Consider the following 20,937-nt stretch of genomic DNA (forward strand, 5'->3'; position numbering starts at 1 on the left):
TTGTCTTTCCAGGCACTTTCCCCAACCCAGGTACCTGCCCCCGCCCTGCATGCCTTAACCCCCACTTCTGCAGGCCACTGCACAGGGCTGCGGACTGGCCTGACCTCCATCCCTCTGCCACTGCCACAGGGAAGGGTGGACATCGCAGGCGGGTGCCAAGCCCACTGGGGTCCACCGCAGGGTGGGCACGGGACGGCTGGGGTGGGCGCCGGGCGCCAGTGGGAGGAAGGGTTGCTGGCTCGCCTGCCTGGTGTCCATGCTGCTGCCTTCAAGCTCGTGTGTGTTCCTCCGCCCGGCCTGCATGCCTGACTGCTTCTCTGCTGCACTCTGGGAAGCCTGCCGGCCGGTGGCTACTCCATGTCCTCAATGCTGGCCTGGCCCAACTGGTCACTGGCCCCTTTGGCTGCAAGAGCTGAGCCAAGCTTTCTAGTGACGGCATGCCAGACCAAGGAGCATGCGGGCCCCAGGGAGGGGTCGGTTCCCGTCGGCCCCCGCTCTACCTGGTCCCTGCCCACGGGCTTCTGTGGCCGAGGTGGGTCCCCTATGCAGTGGTGGCAGCTATGCGCTCACCCAGTGGGAGCTCAGTGGGCACTGATCTGCCCTAAAGAGTTAGAGCAGATGGAGCATTTAGTGCAGACAGACCTGCTGGGAGATGCACAACCTCCCCCCGCCACCCAGGTCATGGCCATCAACCTCAGATGTACCAGAGAGTGGGCAGACTCCAGACAGCAGGCAGTTGCCCACTGGCCTCCTGGAGTACAGGGAGTGGAGGGACTCTGGGCCTGGGGGCCAGGAGGCAGCACATGCCCAGCCTGGAAGATGGGGGTGTGGTAGCCACTCTGCCCTGCCCCCCAGAAAGCTCCCATCTGCCCACCCTTCATCACTGAGGTGTCTCTGAACCCTGATGCCAGCTCACACAGGCCCTGGCTTGGGAGCTCCCGGCAGGGCGGGGTTTGGGCAGGGCCCCACGGCAGGACGCAGGTGGGGTCTCAGCTTCCAGGCCCACTCCTGGGGTCTGCCCTGGGGCTGGGGCCCTCTTGGTGGAGTAGGTCAGTGGGTGACCTGCCCCTGAGGCCCACGTCTGAGCCTGGGCCCTCCCCCAGCACCTCTACCCTCCAGCCCCTGGGAGGCAGCCCTCCCACCCCACCCCACCCACCCCCTCACCATGGCCCTCTTCCCACAGAGGCCCAGCGCCGGCCCTACTATGCGGACTACTCACCCACGCGTCGCTCCATCCACTCTCTGTGCACCAGCCACTATCTGGACCTCTTCATCACCTTCATCATCGGCGTCAACGTCATCACCATGTCCATGGAGCACTATAACCAGCCCAAGGTGGGGTTCGCTGCCTGGATACCCCACCCACCCTGCCTCTAGGCCTGCAGCGGGGAGGGCCGCGGGTGGGGTCCATTGCTCAGTGAGGTGGTGCCACACTAAGAACTGGGGGCCCCAGGTCTGCAGCAGTGCCTGAGCCCTCACCGGGGTTTATGGGGTACATGGATGTGTGGCTGGAACAAAGGGTCCTCCTTCCTTTAAAACCAGTGGAAACTCCCAGGGCACATCTGCCCCAAGGGCCTCCCCAACCCCATGAGAAGTCCCATCCAAAATGCTGGCTAAGGGAGTGTCCCCGAGTCCAGCAGCTTCCCAGACTGTGGATTTCACAGTCCAGGAAAGGCCAGACTGAGAGGGGGAGATGTCCTCTGATCGCATCGCCACCATTTCATTAAAGACGGGGACGCCCCCTCCTCCTAGAACAGCAGAGAGCCTCTGACTCTTTGGCTGAAGCTGAGCCCATCCGGAGGGCTGGCCCCTGCCCTGGGCTGTGGGTGGCTCTGGTCCAGGCAAGGCCAGAAGTCTGGGCTCCGAGGGGCAGGTTCCCCCACCTGAGAGTTGTCCCCAGAATGCCGCGAGCGTAAATCCAGGCGGCCCTTCCCAGCCCAGCACAGACCTGCATCCAGTAATAGCTGAGACCTGTCCCGTATCTGAGGAGGTGCCCAGGTCAGCAGAGGAGAGAGATGGAGCAGGGTGGACAGGGCACAGGTGCGGGAGCGGCGGGGGCGGGGGGGCGTCCAGTGCTGCAAGGGGGCAGGAGGATGGGTGGGAAGGGGCAGCCGGGCAGGGAGCCTGACACTCAGGAGCCTGACACTCCATCCCCAGTCTCTGGACGAGGCCCTCAAGTACTGCAATTATGTGTTCACCATCGTCTTCGTCTTTGAGGCCCTGCTGAAGCTGGTGGCGTTTGGGTTCCGGAGGTTTTTCAAGGACAGGTGTGTGGAGCAGGGGCAGGAAAGAGCCGTGGCCTGAGGCCTGCCCAGGTGACGGTGCTGAGTAGAGGTGCAAGATGCCCTGTGGTGACACCAGGACATTTCCAGGGGACAGGGAGGGGACTCCTGGTGCTCTGAAGGGCTAGGGGTGCTGGGGAAGAGGCAGTGGCCAGCACTGAATCATGCCTGCCCGCCCGGCCCAGGTGGAACCAGCTGGACCTGGCCATCGTCCTGCTGTCCATCATGGGCATCACACTGGAGGAGATAGAGATGAACGCGGCGCTGCCCATCAACCCCACCATTATCCGCATCATGCGCGTGCTGCGCATCGCCCGCGGTAGGCCGCCCGCCCGTCCCGCCAGGGTCTCCGGGCTGTCAGGAGGGCCGGTAGACAGGGCTCAGGGGTCCACCTACCCCGTGTCGTTCCTCAACCCGCACTGGTGCGTCATGCTGGTGACGGGAAGTGGGGGGACGGGTGGTCCGGGTCTGGCCGGCCCCACCCCCTCCCCGCTAATGCTCGGCTCCCGGCCCTAGTGCTGAAGCTGCTCAAGATGGCCACGGGTATGCGGGCCCTGCTGGACACAGTGGTTCAGGCGCTGCCCCAGGTAGGTCGGCAGCTCGGGGGCTGGGCCTGGGTCTGGCTTCCCTGCTCCTAGGGTGGGCATCACAGACACCCCCAAGAGGACAGGCTGCAGGGAGGGCCTCACTCACTGTCAATCAGCACTCGTTCACCTGGTCGCCCCGTCTCGTGGCAACTGCAGTTACCAACCCCGCTCCCTGCCGGGTGCAAGGAGTAACTGAGCTGCTGGGCTGTGCTGTGAGAGGGGCGTGCTGCCTGCCTTCCGGGCCTCAGTCTAGTCTCTCTGGGGAAGACCAATGCCCAGTGCCCATATCCCCCAGTGCAATTCTGGACGCAGTGGGATTTGGGCAGAGGGCAGAGCCTGTGGCAAAGGTGTGCTTGTCGAGTTTGGAGGACCACACCCAGGGCTCAGGTGTTGGCCACAGGCCTCTCTCCTCTGGAGCCAGTTCAGGCCCTGCGACCTCGCGTCCTGTGCCCAACAGCCACCACACTGATCCTTTGTGGTCTCTTGAGCTGAAAGTCTTATTTCCCCATCTGTGCAGTACTCAGTCCCTCTGCCAGTCCACCTGACCAGCCATCCGTCCACATGTCCATCTGGCCGTGGATCTAGCCCTCTCAACTAGCCTTCCAGCTACCCAGCCACCCATATGTCTGTCTATCCATTCACACAGCTGTCTGTCCACCCATCTACCAGGTGTCCAGCTGTCCAGCATCCAGCCCTCCTGGCCAGCTGTCTGTCCACCAGCCCAGCATGTTTCTATCCACCCAGCTGCCTCCCCAGCTGCCCACTAACCCCCCCGCCCTCCACGCCCTCCACCTTCAGCCGGCCCCCACTGGTCCCCTTAGCAGCATTCCTCAGACCTGAGTTATACTCAGCTCTCCTTGCAGCCTGCCCAGTGACTGTGGGAGTGACGGGAAGGGGTGGGGGTGGAGGATGGGAAACCCGGGCCTGGCCACGCCCCAGTGCCATGCCTCTGGGGGCCGGAGCAGGTGCTGGAGAAGAGGGGGAGCAGCCACATCAGGGTGAGGAGGCGTGTGAGGGTGCCCCTGCGCCGCCCCCCCACCCCATAGCCCAGAGTGAGCGTGAGCAGACGCTGGGAGGGTGGGCGGCAAGTTCACAGCAGAGCCTCGGGCAGGGGTCAGACCAGACCTCACTGTCTGCAGAGCTTCAGCCTTCACCTTGAGGTGGGGACCCTGAGGCTGGAGGCAGGCCCTGCACAGAGTCCACCAGAGCCCTCGGGAGGCCTCCCAGGTTCTGGGGAGCAGAGGAGCTGGAGGCAGCACCCTGGGTGCCGGGTGGGCATGAGGAGCCGAGCAGGGGCAGAGGCCAGCAGAGGGGCCTTGGGCACCAGGCAGGACAGGGAGCCCTGGGGGCCACAGGAGCTCCGAGGCCAAGAGGGATGGATTAAGAACAGGGCTCAAGGCAGTCCCCAGGAACTTGATGCCCTGCTGGGCGGGTCTTGGGTAAAGGGGGGTGGGATGAGACTGAGGCCCCACTGACCTCATTCTGCTTCTCTCCTATGTAGGTAGGGAACCTCGGCCTGCTTTTCATGCTCCTGTTTTTTATCTATGCTGCCCTGGGAGTGGAGCTGTTTGGGAGGCTCGGTGAGTGCAGCCGCGCCGTGGCCCACACTCCAGACACGGGGTCCCAGAAGGCGCAGCATCACGCGTGAGCACACAGCCCGCGGATGGCTCCGGGTGCTGGCCAAGCTGAGGCCCTGGCCCCTGCTCCTGTCAGCCCTTCACTGTGAGGTGACTTGGCACATGCGAAAGTGCTGTGACAGACGCATGACGTGCACACAGACACGCACATGTGTTCATACCCAGGCCAGGAGGACAGAGCTGCACATGAGTGTGAGTGCACGTGCCCACACGCAGGTGTGACCTGAACTCCACCTGGTCCCCAGGGGACATGCTGCAGCAAGTCCTTAATTGTCACCAAGGATTTCCTCAGACCCCCAGGCGTGAGGCTCTGGCTAGTCCGGGCAGGGGTCCGTGGGGACCTTTCGTGGCAGCCCAGACCCTGTGGGAGCACCCTTCCTTTTGGGTGTCAATGAAGGCTCAGTGGGTTCAAGGGTCTGCCCAGAGGGGCTCCTCAGACCCAGCAGCTAGTGCCCCACAACCTGGATCTGGGCCGCCTCATGCCCAGGGCAGCCCTGTTACTTCTCAGAATAGAAGGGGGGCATGCTGATGCAGAGCTGGGCCTGTGCTGAAGGCATCCACCTGCCAGGGCCCCTGAGCTGTGCCACCACCCTGCATCCCAGAGGAGCGTGCCTTTCTCCCTGTGGGAGGGCAGGGCCTGTGTGCGGACTGGCCCCGACAGGCGGGCTGACCAGGTCCCTCCCGGCAGAGTGCAGTGAGGACAACCCCTGCGAGGGCCTGAGTAGACACGCCACCTTCTCCAACTTTGGCATGGCTTTCCTCACACTGTTCCGCGTGTCCACGGGGGACAACTGGAACGGGATCATGAAGGTACCGGCCCACGCGGTGGGCGGGGCGGTGGGAGTCCACGAGAGGCCCCGCAGACGGAGGTGGGAGCCTGCCCGCCGCCCTCCACCCGCAGGACACGCTGCGGGAGTGTGCCCGTGAGGACAGGCACTGCCTCAGCTACCTGCCGGCCATCTCGCCCATCTACTTCGTCACCTTCGTGCTGGTGGCCCAGTTTGTGCTGGTCAACGTGGTGGTGGCCGTGCTCATGAAGCACCTGGAGGAGAGCAACAAGGAGGCCCGTGAGGATGCCGAGCTGGACGCGGAGGTCGAGCTGGAGATGGCGCAGGGGCCCTCTGCCCGCCCCAGGCCCACGGCCCTGCCGAGCCCAGGTGCCTCGCCGGACGCCCCCAACCTGCTGGTCGTGCGCAAGGTGTCTGTGTCCAGGATGCTCTCACTGCCAAACGACAGCTACATGTTCCGGCCCGTGGCACCCGCTGCGGCCGCTCATCCCCACCCGCTGCAGGAGGTGGAGATGGAGACCTACGCGGGCGCCTCGGGCACCTCGGGTACAGCCCCATGTGGAGACAGCCAGGACCTGGGCGGGCGGGGCCGGCCAGGGCCGGCAGGGGCAGGGGTGGGGCCAGCGGCGAATGCACATTTCAGGCACCTTCTTGCCCCAGGCCCAGTCACCGCCCACTTGCCGCCTGTGGAGTCCTGCCCATCCCTCCAGGTCCCGTCGGCTATGTCCTCCCCGGCCAGGGGCGGCGACACCCTCCGTGCCCTGACCCCTCTGGGTGCAGCCCGCTCCCCTAGTCTCAGCTGGCTGCTCTGCACACAGGTAGGAGGAGACTTCCGGTCCGCAGCTGAGGCCTGGGGGCTCCGTGGGGGTTCCCTCCCCTTTTGAAGGATGAGTGACAGGGACATTGGGGAAGTAGGCGCTGTGTCCCTGGAGCCTGTGATGATGCCACCTGGCCATGGGGACCCATGTCCCCTCAGGCGGCAGCCTCGCCCTCCCTCAGGCCCCCCCAGCAACCTTTCCTGTGGGCCTGGATGTACCCACAGACCACTCTCACCTGAGACTTCGGCCCCTCTCCCTTCCTCCCTCCTTGAGGTGTCAAGCTGAGCTGGTGGTGCCAGGCAGGCAGTGGTTGCAGCCTGGCTCTGTGCCCCATCGGGTCTCCAGAGGCCCATGGCAGATTCTGCCCATGGAAGCTTGGGCTCCAGCCCTCTGCTCATCACGGCCCCTCCCCAGCATGGCCAGCGTTGGTGGGGGCCCCTACACTAGGGTTGGGGGACAGTGCTTCCACACCAGTGTCTCGCAGCCCCATCTCACCCTGGCCCATAGCCTTGGGGGTCACGAGGTCTTCCTGGCCTGTGGTGGGGGGTGGGGTCCCTGTTGCCTGGGCTCTGGCTGGTCTCATATGACTCCATGTCTTTGCAGGAGGTAGTCTGCACAGAGTCCCTAGAAGGGCAGGTCGATGGTCCCAGGGACAGCAGCCCGGGCTGGGGAGAGCCTGGTGGGAAGACCCCAGTGAGGCAGGCGCCCCTGGGGCCCTCCTTGCGATCCCCACCCTGTTCCCCGCGGCCCACCAGCATCCGCATCCGCAAGCACACTTTTGGACAGAACTACATCTCCAGCCGGCCACCGGTCCTGGGCGCAGAGGAGGCTGAGGCCCCAGACCCGGCTGACGAGGAGGTCAGCCACATCACCAGCTCTGCCCACAGCCCCTCGGCCTCACCTGCTGCCTGTGGGGTGGTGGGCGGTGAGCCAGACCTGCACAGGCTCTACAGTGTCAATGCCCAGGGCTTCCTGGACCAGCCAGGCTGGGCGGACGAGCAGAGGCGGCCCTCCGTGGAGCAGGGCTGTGGGGACAGCCGCCCAGAGGCCGGGGAGGTGAAGACCCGGGCCCTGGAGGCCGAGCTGGCCCTGGGGGCACGCAGGAAGAAGAAGATGAGCCCCCCCTGCATCTCCATAGAGCCCCCCGTGGAGGACGAGGGTGCGGCCCGGGCCCCTGCAGCGGAGGGCGGTAGCACCACCCTGCGGCGGAGAACCCCATCCTGCGAGGCTGTGCCCCACAGGGACCCCCTGGAGCCCACAGACAGTGCAGGGTTGGACACTGCCGCCAAGGGGGAACGGCGGGTCCAGGTCCCCTGCCGCACGGAGCACCTGACCATCCCGAACTTTGCCTTTGAGCCGCTGGATGTGGGGGGCCCCAGGGGGGACCTGTTCTTGGATGGTGGCCATGGTGTCGCCCCAGAACCCAGACCTTCCTCCTCAGGCATCACGGCACCTCCCGAACCCCAGCAGACGGAGCCTCCAGTGGCCTCGGGAGACCCCCCAGAGGAAGGGTGGGGGCTGCACCTCACAGTCCCTGAGAGCCCACTGAAGAAGGGGTCCACCCCAGTCCTGGGTGACAGTGTGGACAAGCCCGTGTAGCTCGGGGTGCAGTGCCCACAGGCTTTGGCACTGGGGTTGGGGTGCACCCAGCAGGGTGGTGGCCCAGGCAGGGTTACACGTGGACCCTGGGTCCGGCCCCACTGAAGGCAAAGGTGCCGGAAGGATGTCATAACAGGGAGAAGGAGGCAGATGCAATTGTGGGCGAAGTGGAGCAGGGGGAGCCCACAGCCCGAAGCCTCAGTTAAAGTTGGGGATTTCCGAGTCTGCTGCCATGGTCCCAGGCCGTGCCAGTAGCCTGGTCAGCAGTCCCATAACGAGAGCTATGTCCAAGGGACAAGGACCAGAGAACACCAAAAGTAGAAAGGCAGAGGCCACCTAGCAGAGCCCCATTCTCACATCCGCTTATTTTTATACATGCTTAGGGCCATTTATGCCCTCCAGCTTCATCCCCAAGGCCACCGTGGTCACGCTTCACGTTGCTCACAGTTTGAGTTCTCATCCATTTGTCTCCACTGCTCATTGCTGTCTCATCCCCCCTCCAATACCCACTGCCCACCGTTCTGTCCCCCTCAGGATTCCGGAGAATGCTCTTGACTCCGGTCTCTGGGAAACAGCTGGTCACCAGGGAGTGGGGACCATGCAATAAGACCCTCACTGCCCGTGGGGCTTGGGCCGAGAGTTTCAGCTGATGCCCCCTTGTTTCATTTTGTTTCTGTTATAAATTCAGGTTAAACATTTGCAATAATCCGATGCAGAAAACTCGGCTTCTCAAGCCAAGGGGAGGGGAGGGGGGCAAAGCAGAGTGGAATAAATATTAACTTATTTAAGAAATGCGTTGGATTTCCACTGTCAGAATCGGTCCCTCACGTGGGTAGGTGGCAAGCCCATGGCCTTGGTGAGGGCCAACCTGGGTGATGCCTCCACCACCAGCAGCGGCACGGGGCTCCACAAAGCCCTCCTGCAGGCTCCCCCCCCGCCACTTGGGCAGATCGCAGATAGAAAGCCCTCCTTCCCTGGAAAAGTAGAGCTCATCTTGGCAGCCAGAACCATGTGATATCATTCACACACTGGAGAAACAAGGACTGATCCAATTAGGAACAAGTTTCTGCCAGGGCTTCCAGCAGGAATGGGTGCTGTGGGAGCAGGGGGCAGGCCCCCGTGGGAGCGCTTCCCAGCTGGGCAGTCACCTGGGGTTGCAGGGGCCACCCCCCTCTCTGCTGTCTCCCTACCTGAAGGCTCTGACCCTAGACCCGCCCCACGCCTTGCTGGCTTCTCGGCCGCAGCCCTAGTGCACAGACCCCCAGTCACCCCTTCCCCGTGAGAGCAGGTACAGAAGGGGGCTGGGTCAGGATAGAACTTGTGATCCTCCACAAGTTCACAGACCGTGGCTGTGAACACAATGGGGGGCTGTACCCAACGCAGAGCTGGCTTCAGGTTAGGGTCCAAGCCCTTCTCTCCATGCAGCAAAGCAGGAGCCCAGCGACACTGGGACGGCAGGCCCCTGACGCTCTTCAGCTGCCTCTGGGCTGGGCTAGGTGGTGGGAGGTGCCATCCAGGGCTCTACCTGGCTGAGGCCGGGGCCTATTTGCTCTGACACGGGTGGGCAGTGAGTCCCCAGCATAGGGCCCAGGGCTGCACCCAGCCCCTCCCCCACTCCCCACCTGCCCAGCCCCTCCCCCACTCCCCACCTGCCCAGCCCCTCCCCCACTCCCCACCTGCCCAGCCCCTCCCCCACTCCCCACCTGCCCAGCCCCTCACAGGAGGTGCCAGGGCTCCCTCTGGTGGAGGCTCTTGGAACTGCAGGGCTTCCCAGAGTGGGCGGCCCTGGTGTGGGCTTCGGGGCGGGGCACAGCTGGACCTGGAGTGATGGGGTCTGCAGACTCTCCTGCATGTGACCTTGGCCTCAGTTCCCACAGGGAGAATATGCTGACCTGGGCCGGACCCAGGGCTGCGGCAGTGGTTCTTCCCCCAGGCCCAGCCTCTGGCCTGCAATCTCCCTGCCGGAGAGGGGTCATAGGTCAAGGGTTAGAGGGCAGGAGGATGGGACAGTTGACTAGTTTCTGTGTAGAAACAAGGATGCGGAGCACAGCCCCTATCCAGTTCACCACACCGCCTGCAGTCAAGACCTGGCCCCTGGCCAACTAGAGGCCCTCCAGGTCATCCTGGAGGCAGAGGGAGTCGGGGAGTCCCCATCCTCAGCCTCGCATGCCAGGGATTGCCTGCCAGCCCTCCCCGGGGGCCATCCCCTGGGCTGGGTAGTCCTGGTTGTTGGTCTTGGGATGGGTAGGGTGGCGCTGGGGGAGGGGACAGGCTGCAAAAGCAAAATGGAGGGACCTGGCTGAGGGTGGTGATGCTCCGGCCCTTGACCCCATTGCTGGGTACCTGGTGCCCTGAGAATCATCTAAATGGCCCGTGTTTCTTTATCTGTCCCGAAACCACGATGCCACTCACCAAAAAGAGACACAAGCCAGTGTGCAGAGAAGTCAGCCCCGGGCACAAGGGGCAGGGTGAGGGCCATCCCCACAGCAAGGCATTTGCTCAGGGACCGGGGACCCACAGAGAGGGTGGCTGCACCTGGCTGGGCCCTGGACCCTTCCCTCTCCCTCAGCGACACCCACAGCCAGAAACACAGCGATGACCACATCTGCTTTTCATGATCTTTAATGAGCGTTAGTGCCCACTGCCCGCTCCCTGGGCTCGGGGCAGGGGCGTCAACAGGGGGTGCTCAGGGCAGGGGGCCAGGGAAGGTGGGGAAGGATGCCGCCTCAGCAGGAAGCAGCGGTGTGGGGACAGGAGGGGACTGGCTTCTCCGCTGATCCAGGTGGCAACCCTGGGGACCGGGCTCAGGGCTCCTCGGGGACGTACTGGTGGATCCAGTCCAAGTAGTGCGTGATGCGGGTGTAGATGCCTGGCCGGTTGGGCTGAGCACAGCCGTCGCCCCAGCTGACCACACCCGCCTGCAGCCAGGTGCCATTCACCTTGCAGACCAGGGGCCCTCCGGAGTCGCCCTGGGGAGGGGAGGGGTCAGCGGTGGCTGTGAGGCCTGGGCGGCTGGGGGCTGCAGGGGGACGCGAGACCCACCTGGCAGGAGTCCCTCTTGCTATTCCCGGCACAGAGCATGTCGTCCCGGACGATCGGGATGTTGTTCCCTGTGTACAGGCCAGTGTGGTATTTCATGTCACAGATGCTGTTTTCCACGACGGGGACCTTCACCTGCTTCAGGGGAAATGGCGGTGGCAGGGGTTCTGGGGGTGAGAGGAGAGGAAGGATGCTGCATCAGGAGAGTGTGGGATCACCGCCCTGAGCCGGCCGGTTGGGACCCTGTTCCCCAGAGGAAACCCCAGGTGGTGGAGCCGCGATGTGCCCAAGTCCCCCTCCAGCGGTCCCTGACACTCATGTCCCCTGTGCAAGTTGCCCCAGCCTGTCACCCAGCACCGAGTCCCCGGGCGAAAGGTCTCGGAGGCAGGGGGCAGGGTGACCGGATGGACGTGGCTGGAGATGTTCACGGGGTCCCCAAGCTCCAGCAGAGCGATGTCTGCCCCGTTCTCAACTATGTAGTAGTTGGGGTGGGGGATGACCCTTCTGATGGGCAACAGCTCGTCCTGGTAATAGAGGTGCTGCTCCCGCAGCTGCACCCTGAGGACTGTGGGGTCTTGGACTTGCCTGGGGAGAGAGAGGGCCACCTACTCAGGGGCTGAGCCACCTCCGGGACACCCAGGAGCGTGAGTAGAGCCCCAGGCCCACCCCTACCCGCCCGGCCCTGTGGAGACTCACGGTCCGACGCAGTGGGCCGCGGTCAGCACCCACCAGGGGTGGATCAGGGAGCCCCCGCAGATGTGTTTCCAGTACTGGGTGCTGAATCTCAGGCTCACCTGCCAGGGCCACTTGCTCCCAGGGGCCTCCCGTCCCCCTACGATGCCTGCTCGCTGCAGGGCCTGGTCTGGGGCTGGGGCAGGAAGTGCCTTCAGGACACGACACGACCCAGCCATCGGGCTCAGCCCTTCCCTGTGCCAGCACCACCCTGGGCTTCTCTGAACCCACCCACCCATCCCTGGGCTTGTGGGGGTGGGGTGAGGGGACAGAGACAGAACGGGCCCAGGGTCAGGACTCACCAGCGGCCGCATGGACCAGGCTCACCAGGAGGGTCAGCGCCAGCACCAGCAGATGGAGCATCTGGAAGGAGCGCGGAGGGGCAGCTGGAGCTTGGCTGGGGGTCTGTGGGGTTTGGGTTCTGTGGGGTGGGGTGTGTGTGGGGTGCGGGGTCTGCAGGCTGTGGGGTCTGCAGGGTATGGGGTGCAGGGTGTGGGGTGGAGGTGGAGTCGGGGCCCCTGGTGATCAGGGGCTCTGTCCAGGCCAGGGGGTCTGGGGCCTCAGTGCTCCGGATCTGAGGCTCGGCCACCCTGCTCCACAGTGACACCCAGATGTTGGGGTCCCGCTGGGGGTTCTCACCTCGGTGGGCCCAGCTGCTTTTGCCCAGCCCTCTCTCCCTGCCTCTTATCCTCACAGAGCAGGACAGGGTCAGGGGAGGGATGCTGGTCATCCAACCCAGAGGGAGGAAGTGGATGACTCAGACTCAGTGCCTGAGTCCCTCTGGCCAGGAAGGGGCCCTGCCACACATCCCTGCCCCCCACCCTGCGATGGCAGAACCGATTCCTCAGTGAGGTCAAATAACGTCCATCTCTGGGTGTTATCTGAGCAGTTAACTCTGCCATCAGTGGAAACTTATTATCTGGGGATCTGAGTGCCATCAGCAGAGGGACAGGCAGAGGGAAGTAAAGGGGAGATGACAGGAGAGGCCAGTGCCAGCCTTCGCTGGACACTCCCCACCAGACCCAGCACCACTGTCCCTGTCCATCCATCGACCCCACTTCCTTACTCTCCCCTGGGCCTGCTCGTCACCCAGGGCCTCCAGCCCACCTCCTCACCCTACGGCATCCTGGGCCCCTGCTTCCCCCGACACCGCCACCCAAGTGGCTCCTCCTGTGCCCTAAGGGAGCCTTGCCCTGTCCCCACCCAGGACACCAACCTGGCTCTGGGGCCCGCCTGTCCCTGGCTATAGCAGAATCCGTCCCAGGTGACCAAGTGCTCAGCCCTGCCCCCTCCAGATTTTGTGTCAGCTGTTTGCCCTGTAACCTCGGGTCTCTAATGGGATCAAGAAAGTGTGTTGATTTGCAGTTTGTCTGGGGTGTGAGCAATGCTCTGTCTGGCTGTGGACATCTCTGAGTCTCTGAGTTGTGTATGATATTAGGTCAGACCCAGGCTCTGATTTTCCCATCAAGGTGTCTAGCTGTTTTAACACATTTTTGAAAAAAACCATCCTTTTACCCACTGAATTACCTTGTCATCTTTCTCACAAATCACCTGGCCTTGTGTACGTCTATTTCAGGCTTTCTCCAGTTCCGCGCATTTTAACTAGAGCGCACTGTTGAGATTAGTTTGCTGAGAATTTCTGTTCGCCACAAATGGGTGTTGAATTTTGTAAAATTCTTTCTCTGCATCTAAGGAAGCGATAATACTTTTGCTGTTTTAGTTTGTTAATATGGTGAGTTACCTTGATTGATTTTCACATGTTAAACTAACCTTATATTCCTGCAATGAATTGTACTTGGCCATGATCTGTCATTCTTTTTATATTCTTAAGAACTCAATTTGCTAAAATTGTATTAAGTATTTTGGTGTCTCTTTATAGGACAGATGCTGGTCTGTGGTTTTCTTTTCTTATAATGTCTCTGTTTGGTTTTCTTATCAAAACTCCTCTTGGTCATGATGTATTATCTCCCTTGTATTTCTCTGCATTCAATTTGCTAATATTTTGTTTAATTCTTGTATCTATGTTGATAAGGGATATTGGTCTGTAGTTTCCTTTCTATAACGTCTTTGTCTAATTTTGGTAGACAGAGTAGTCCTGACCTTATCAAATCATTTGGGAAGCGTTTCTTCCTCTTCTATTTTCTGGAATAAATTATGTAGGTTTGATGTTATTTCTGCCTTAAATGTTTGGTAGATTTACCAGTGAAACCACCTGGGTTTGAAGTTTTGTTTGGGCAGTTGGGAGGGGGGGGCTAGAAATTCAATTTTAAAAATAGACATAGGACTACTCAGTGTATCTATTTCTTCTTAAGTGTTTTTGTGGTAGTTTGTATCTCTCAATGACTTAGTTCAATTCAAATTTCTGGGTACGGATTATTGACAATGTTCATTATTGGTTGGACATGTCGCAGGTCTGCAATGACGCCCCTCTTTCCTTCCGGGCATTGGGGTTTGTGTCTTCTCTCTGTTTTTCTAGTATAGTCTGGATGACGTTTAATCCACTTTGCTTCTTTTCAAAGAGCCAGCTCTTGGGCTCGTGGGTTCTTCTTTGTCACTTCCCAGAGAGCGAGCCCCGTGCTGTCTCTCTCTTGCCTTGGATTTCAGGTTGGTTGTTTGCCCTGCAGCCCCAGTTCCTGAGACTTCAAGAAAAGCTGTGAGCTTGCAGTTTGTCTGACTTTTTGTTTTCTTTTAATGGTGAGAGTGATGCTCTTTTGAGTGTCTGAGGTCCCCAGGCAGAAGCCAGCACATGAATTCATTCTCTGCGTGCTCAACCCCCATCTAGTCTTTTTTTTTTAATAAGTTTATTTATTGTTGGCTGTGTTGGGTCTTCATTGCTGCGTGTGGGCTTTCTCTAGTTGCGACGAGCGGGGGCTACTCTTCATTGCAGTGTGCAAGCTTCTCATTGCAGTGGCTTCTCTTGTTGCGGAGCACGGGCTCTAGGTGTGTGGGTTTCAGTAGTTGTGGCACATGGGCTCAGTAGTTGTGGCTCGCAGCCTCTAGAGCGCAGGCTCAGTAGTTGTGGCACACGGGCTTAGTTGTTCTGCGGCATGTGGGATCTTCCCGGACCAGGGCTCGAACCTGTGTCCCCTGCATTGGCAGGCAGATTCTTAACCATTGCACCACCAGGGAAGTCCCCCCTGTCTAGTCTTGAAGGCAAGCTCCTGCCACACCAGGATCCCAGGCCTAGGCTCTAAATCTACCCCCTGCCCCCCCTCCACACTGGCTGCGTCTCCTGCAGCATCCTCTCATCTGGATCGGAACGCGCCCACTGACAGCCATGGCTGCACAGTTTGGTGGGAGAACGTGAGGGCCTCGGAGTGACCAGGCGAGCACGCTGATGCTCCCGCTGCTGGCAGGCCTTTGAGGGTGACCACAGGGCAGGGGGAGGGGCACCTGGCCCTCTCCAGACCCCTCCTGCCCTCCTTCTTGGCCCTGTGCCCTCACAGACCCCAACCAAACTCAGGCCCCAGGGCTCTGCTCTCTCAGGATCCGCCTCTGTGCAGATGGTCCTTGATGGATCTTACCACCAGGACCCTGCCCAGCCAGATGGAGGGGGATCAGTCACTGCAGGGGGTGGTGGCAGGAGAAAGAGCCTGGGGTGCTGAGGGCTGGAGACAAAGGTCCCTGCAGATGGGCTCCCGGAACGTTGGGACAAAGAGTAGGGAGGGCCAGGGTCCATCGGGCAAGGTGGGTGCTGAGGGCCCCGGGGTTCCCCATCCTGAGCGAGCCCTTGCAGCTATTCTGTGGCTGGAAGAGGCTGCTGTTGCCCTGGCGGATCCCAGGGTCACTCAGTAGAGACCGAGTCACAGCAGGATGCAGCCTGGGGGAGGGAGAAGGAGAGGGTCATGGCACAGTCCCAGCCCCAGCCCCCCTCCCGGCGTCAGGCTGCTCCCCCCGAGGATGGGCAGATGGTGGCCTCCCGGAGGAAGCTCCTAACTGGAGCAAGATCTGAGGCAAGCAGCGCCCCCACTTTGTGGGTTCTCTATGTCGGGGGCACCCTGGGCCTTGGAAAGGGGCGGCAGGGCTCGGGGGCGCTTCTACCCCAGAGAAGGGCCAAGCTGAACCAGCATCCTCCCTAGGGGATGGCACCTGGGTGCTCAGGGCCCTGCACTCCGGGGCCCCGGGCTTATGGGCTGCAGGAGACCGCCCCAGGCCAGGAGGGCATCGCTGGGGCCAGGATGCCCCTCCCTGTGCCTCCGCCTGCTTGCCTTCAAATGGGGACAGAAACAGCACCATGTCTCAGAGACCACGTCCAGGGGACCACACAACAGTGCCAGGATGGCCTCATTGGCCCGTGGGCTGTGCCACCACCTGGAGCCCCACACTCAGAAGGCCTCGTGCCCACTCACTGCTCTGCTGTCACCGTTTTGGGATCTGGAATAATTTTTTAACAAGGGGCCCTGCATTTTCAGTTTGTGCTGCCACCTCCCCCACCCCACCCAGATTACACAGCGGATCATGGGTGCCTGTGGCGTTTCTTCCAGGCAGCAGGCCTGAGCCCTGCAGGTAGGAAGCCTTGTGGGGAAGTGTGGTGTGCTCGTTTTCCATGGCCTCTGGAAGGAGTTACCAAACTTTGTCGTGTACCGACACATTTATTACCCTATGGTTCTGGAGGTCACGTGTCTGACATGGGTCTCCTGGGCTAAAGTCAAGTGTCGGCAGGTTGTGCTCTTCCTGGCGGCTCCAGGGGAGAATCTGTCTCCTCACTTTTGCAGCCTCTGGAGGCACTGCGTTCCTGGGCTCCTGGCTCCTCTGCCATCTTCAAAGCCACGTGGTGCAGCTCTCTGACACTGCAGCCTTCTTCCTGGCTCCTCTGACCACAGCTGGGGAAGAGCCTGTGATTTTTAAGGACTCACATGATGACATTGGGCCCATCAGGTAACCCAGGGTAACCTCCCATCTCATCACCAGAAACACATCTGCGAAGCCCTGTAAACTGGCAGGATCACAGGTTCCGGGCATTAGGATGAGGACATCTTGGAGGGGCCATCCTTTTGCCCCCCACATATGCGATGGGGTGCAGGTGGGGAGTGGGGTCCCCAGTGCTGGAGTGAATTGAGCTGGGATAGGTGAGGGCCCTGAAGTGGGACCCAGGGATGGCCCTGGGGGTCCCAGAGTCAGAGGACCTGGGTCTTTCCAGACCTGCCTCCGCCCTCCACACAGGGTGACCCCAGGCCTCCTGGGCCCTAGGAGGGGCAGCCTGGGCTCCGATTCCGCCCTCCCCCACCCTGTGCCTGGCTGATGGGGACAGGTCTCCTCCCCCAAGGCCACCCTCTCAGGTGTGTGGTCCTCACAGGCTCAGCGCAGGCCCCGTACACAGAAGTGGTGTCACTGTCATCCTTATGCGTATTTGTCACCGGGTCAAACGTGGAGCATGCGCTTTTTAGCCGCGGCTCCAGGCCTGGTGCTGGCGGGAAGGAGACAAGTCTGTGCCCCCCTCCCCCACCCTGTGGATCATCAGGTAGTTCTCCACCCTACCCCGGGATTCAGTTTTCCCCCACCTAAGAGGGGGTGGCTGACCTAGAAGATCTCAGAGGGACCCACAAGCGTGTGCTTAGGAGCCGGGCTGGGAGCTGGGGCAGGAAGGAGGGAGGGGCAGGAAAGTCCCGGCCCCTCCCAGAGGCCCTAATCAGCTCTGTCATCAGGCCCTGGCCGCACAGAGGACGGTTAGGAAGGGCAGCTGGGCAGCTGATGCTGTGCCTGACTGATGGAGACCACGGGACCTGGGGACAGGGACACTGGGCAGGGGGGCGAGCTGGCACAGAGACTCCAGTCACAGGGCCTGAGCTATCTCCACTGGGCTCAGTCTGGGCCTCAAACTGTATTCTGTATTTCTTTTTTTTTAATGTAATTTTTTAGAACAAGTTTAGATTTATAGAAAAATTTCAACGTTAGTGTAGATGCACCCGTGTATTCCTCATCCAAGCTCCTCTCTTGTTTTGTTTTGTTTTATTTGGTTTTGCTGGGTCTTAGTTGCAGCAGGCAGGCTCTTTAGTTGCAGCTCAAGGGCTCCTTAGTTGTGGCATGCGAACTCTTAGTTGTGGCATGCCTGTGGGATCTAGTAGTTCCCTGACCAAGGATTGAAACCAGGCCCCCTAGGAGCGTGGAGTCTTAACCGCTGGACCACCAGGGAAGTCCCTTCCTCTCTTGTTAACATCTTCCATTGGTATGAGTCATTTGTTAAAATGATGAACCAATATGATGCATTACTTAACTAAAGTCCATAGTTTATTCACATTTCCTTACTTTTCCCCTAGTGTCCTCTGTCTGTCCTAGGCCCCCTGTCCAGGCCCCACTTGACATTTAATTGTCTCATCTCCCTGGGCCCCTGTGGGCTGGGACAGAGTCTCCAGGCTCATTTGGTGTATTTCCTGCCTCAGTCCCAGAATCGGTCCCAGCATCATTTCTCCGAGGAGACCACTTCCCTTTACTGCAGGAGGACTTAGAGACCCAGATCCAGGCACAGGATGTGCTCGTTGCTCTTGGGGCGTCATTGCCCTCAGGCCCCCATGGCTGACAGAGCCAGGCTGTGTGTATACTGACTGGTGTGTATCCTCGTAGCCATGGTAACTTTATACGCATCCACCTGCGTCTACGTGAAGCTGCACTCTACTTCAGACTCACATCTCCACCTTGGATGCACCAGCACAGGGGTCACTCCAGCCTCCACCCCTGCTGATCTGGAACCTCCCACCCAGGCGAGAAGCTGGCTCCCTCGGGTCCCCATCCCGTCCCTCAGCTGCTCACGTCCAGCCTGGACGGCAGTGGGGAGACTACTCCCTACACCCCATGGGAACTGACTTCATCAACAGAGTGCATGCCCTGTGTGGCCCCTTAGCCCTTAGTCTCACGGTCCCACTCAGTCCTAGGGTGACCCAGGCAGCACCTGGTGCCCAGGGAGGTGGTTCCAAACACTCGTGAACGGTGGGTTGTCCTGCCTTGTCTGCACTTGGGTAGCAGGACTGCACCTCAGGATGTTCATCTCGCACCTGCGGGGGGACTTCTTGCTGTTTCCTGTTGGGCGCATGAACATGGGGCTGCTGTGAACGGTGCTGTTCAAGTCTTTTTGTGGAGGTCTCAGCTCTCTTTGAATGTTTCCCTGAACAAGAGGATTCCAGGCCCCTCCCGTCACTTCTCCAGGGAGCCCAGCGCCTCGGGGGCAAATGGTGCTTAGAAACCGAACCTTGTGATGGGTGACGCTGAGGCTCTTGGGGTTTCCTGGGATATAGCTAGGGAATGCGCACACGGGCTGACACGTGAGCACACATGGGCTCCCACACCTCACATCTACAGTTCAGTATCTATATTGAAACCACCAGCTCTCCCCAGTCCCAGTTCCACACTGCGGGGTTTACTGCAATCCCCTCACCTGCCGGCAGCCCTCTCTGGCAGGTGAAACCCGGTTCCAGTCCCTAATCCCTCAACTTGTTTGGGTAGTGCTCACGTGTCACCATCTCCCACCCGTTACTCTCTCCCGAGCACAAGCCTTTTCGCTCAGCAGCACCCTCGCCTCTTCTCTGCAGCATGACCCCCTCTCGGGCGAGCACAACTCCCACCCGAATCTGCCCAGCCCAGGCTTTGGACTGCACGGCTCAGAGGAAGGTGGGGGAGACTGTGGGCAGAGCCCGTGACTTTCCAGCATTTCAGAGGGTGTGTGGCAGCGTCTCCTTCCATCTGCACTTTCCCGATGGGTGAGCAGGTGTTTCTTGGTTGTGGCTCATCTTTGAGGAAGTATCTACACAAGCTGTTGCCCATTTAAATCATGTTGGGTGTTGTCTCAGAGGGTTGTAAGAGTTCTCTCCCCTCCCTCCTTTCTTTCTAAATCTGGATACAAGTCCTTTATCAGATACGTACATTACAGATATTTTTCTCCAGTTAGGGGATTGTACTTTCATTTTCTTAACAGTGTCACTCTAAGTGTAAGTTTTAAATTTTGGCAAAGTCCCATTTACCAATTTTTTGTTTCTTTCAGTGCTTTTTGAGTCCCCTCTGCCTTCCTTCAGGTCATGAGGATTTTCTGCTATGGTTTCTTCTGGGTGTTTTACAGTTTTAATTTCTACATTTAAGTGTAAGATCCATTTGGAATGAATTACAGGTCGAGCATCAAGTCTCTTGTCTTCTCCCACACAGGTGACACAGTTGTTCCAGAAACATTTGTTAAGAAGGCCACACTTACCCTCTCTTGAAAACAAGTGACCATGTACGTGTGGGTCTTTTTCTGGGCTACTGTTCTATTGATCTGTACATTACCCTCCATTAATACCACACTCTCATGGTTACTGCATCTTTGTAGTAAGTCACCAAGGGCTCAGTGTGCAATCCACACTGTGAGTCGGTGCCTGGGGTCCCATGTGTGGACTTGTATCTGGGTAACTCCACAGCACAGGGCTGCTGCCCCCCTTTCCCTACAGCCTGTCCCCTACCCCAGAGCCTCCCCCACTGTCCCTCAGAGACCACCAGCCAGGAATACCCGGCCCAGGGGGCAGCCCCAATTGGCCAGACATGCTGTGTCCCCACGGCCTGGGGAGGCATGCCAGGCGAGCCCAGGCATGCGAGGCAGAGGATGGGGACTCCCTGACTCCCTGGCATCCTGGTCCTAACCCCACCCTGCCCCCAGGACAACCTGAAGGACCTTTGGTCGGCCAGTACCTGACTGCAGGTGGTGTGGTGAACTGAGTGAGGGCTTTGGCCACCCTAACTGACCCACATCCCAGGCTCTCCTGCCCTCCCGCCCTCTGACCCTTGACCCATGACCCTTCCTGGCAGGGAGGACGCAGACCACAGTCTGGGCCTGGAGGAAGAACCACTGCAGCAGCCCTGGGTCCGGCCCAGCTCATCATCCTCTCCCCGTGGGAACTGAGGCCAAGGTCACACGTAGAAGAGTCTGCAGACCCCAGAACTCCAGGTCCAGCTGTCCACCTCCCACGCCCACGCGCAGTGCCACCTGCTCCTCGGAGGTCCCAGGCCAGGGACGCAGCTGCAGTCGGACCTCCACTCTGCGACCGCGACCCAGTGGGCAGGTAAGGGGTGGCCGGGCGTCGAGTCCCTCCTGTCCCAGCATCTGTCCAGCCCTGCCCGGCAGGTGCTACGGGGCCTCTGCTTTTCAAGCCAGGCGCTCCCTCTGGTGAACACGCGGGAAACTGCAGGACTCCGGACGGAGCTGAGCTCGCGGCAGAAATAAATCCACTTTACTTGTGGGTGACACGATCACATACATAGAAAAACAAAAATCTTCTGCAAACACCAGAATAAGTGAATTCAGCAAGGCTGTGAGGCACAAAATCAATATGCAAAAATTACTGTATTTCTAAATATCATCCACCAGTAATTGGAAAATAAAAAACACAAAACAATTTCCTATAGAATTAAAAAAAAAACAACCCACTAATGATACATTTAAAGAAAGGTGTGCAAAGTCAATACAACAAAAAGTACAAAACGTCGCCGAGAGACAT

At 60.0% G+C, this 20,937-nt stretch overlaps 2 protein-coding genes across 3 annotated transcripts in view; one reads left to right on the plus strand and one right to left on the minus strand.

Moving 5' to 3' along the window:
- The window catches only part of CACNA1H (calcium voltage-gated channel subunit alpha1 H), a 62,877-nt gene extending 54,409 nt beyond the window's left edge, over window positions 1-8,468 (plus strand). Inside the window, exons 25-34 of one of the 2 annotated variants that reach the window (XM_060031434.1) lie at window positions 13-30; window positions 1,184-1,335; window positions 2,158-2,267; window positions 2,468-2,601; window positions 2,799-2,869; window positions 4,371-4,449; window positions 5,195-5,316; window positions 5,408-5,840; window positions 5,955-6,112; window positions 6,716-8,468. In XM_060031434.1, the coding sequence (XP_059887417.1) occupies window positions 13-30; window positions 1,184-1,335; window positions 2,158-2,267; window positions 2,468-2,601; window positions 2,799-2,869; window positions 4,371-4,449; window positions 5,195-5,316; window positions 5,408-5,840; window positions 5,955-6,112; window positions 6,716-7,711 (2,273 nt within the window). In that variant the 3' untranslated portion in view covers window positions 7,712-8,468. The remainder of the gene's footprint in view (window positions 1-12; window positions 31-1,183; window positions 1,336-2,157; window positions 2,268-2,467; window positions 2,602-2,798; window positions 2,870-4,370; window positions 4,450-5,194; window positions 5,317-5,407; window positions 5,841-5,954; window positions 6,113-6,715) is intronic. The other variant, XM_060031435.1, reaches the window with a different exon arrangement.
- A 2,047-nt stretch (window positions 8,469-10,515) lies between these two features.
- On the minus strand, window positions 10,516-11,845 carry LOC132438716 (tryptase-2-like). Its single transcript, XM_060032980.1, is given in 5 exon segments — window positions 10,516-10,680; window positions 10,754-10,917; window positions 11,064-11,335; window positions 11,447-11,634; window positions 11,801-11,845. Coding segments are annotated over 5 exon segments (834 nt in total).
- Between the last annotated feature and the right edge of the window lie 9,092 nt (window positions 11,846-20,937).

The sequence above is a fragment of the Delphinus delphis genome, chromosome 15, assembly GCF_949987515.2.
Source record: "Delphinus delphis chromosome 15, mDelDel1.2, whole genome shotgun sequence".
In the NCBI taxonomy this organism is placed as follows: Eukaryota; Metazoa; Chordata; class Mammalia; order Artiodactyla; family Delphinidae; genus Delphinus; species Delphinus delphis.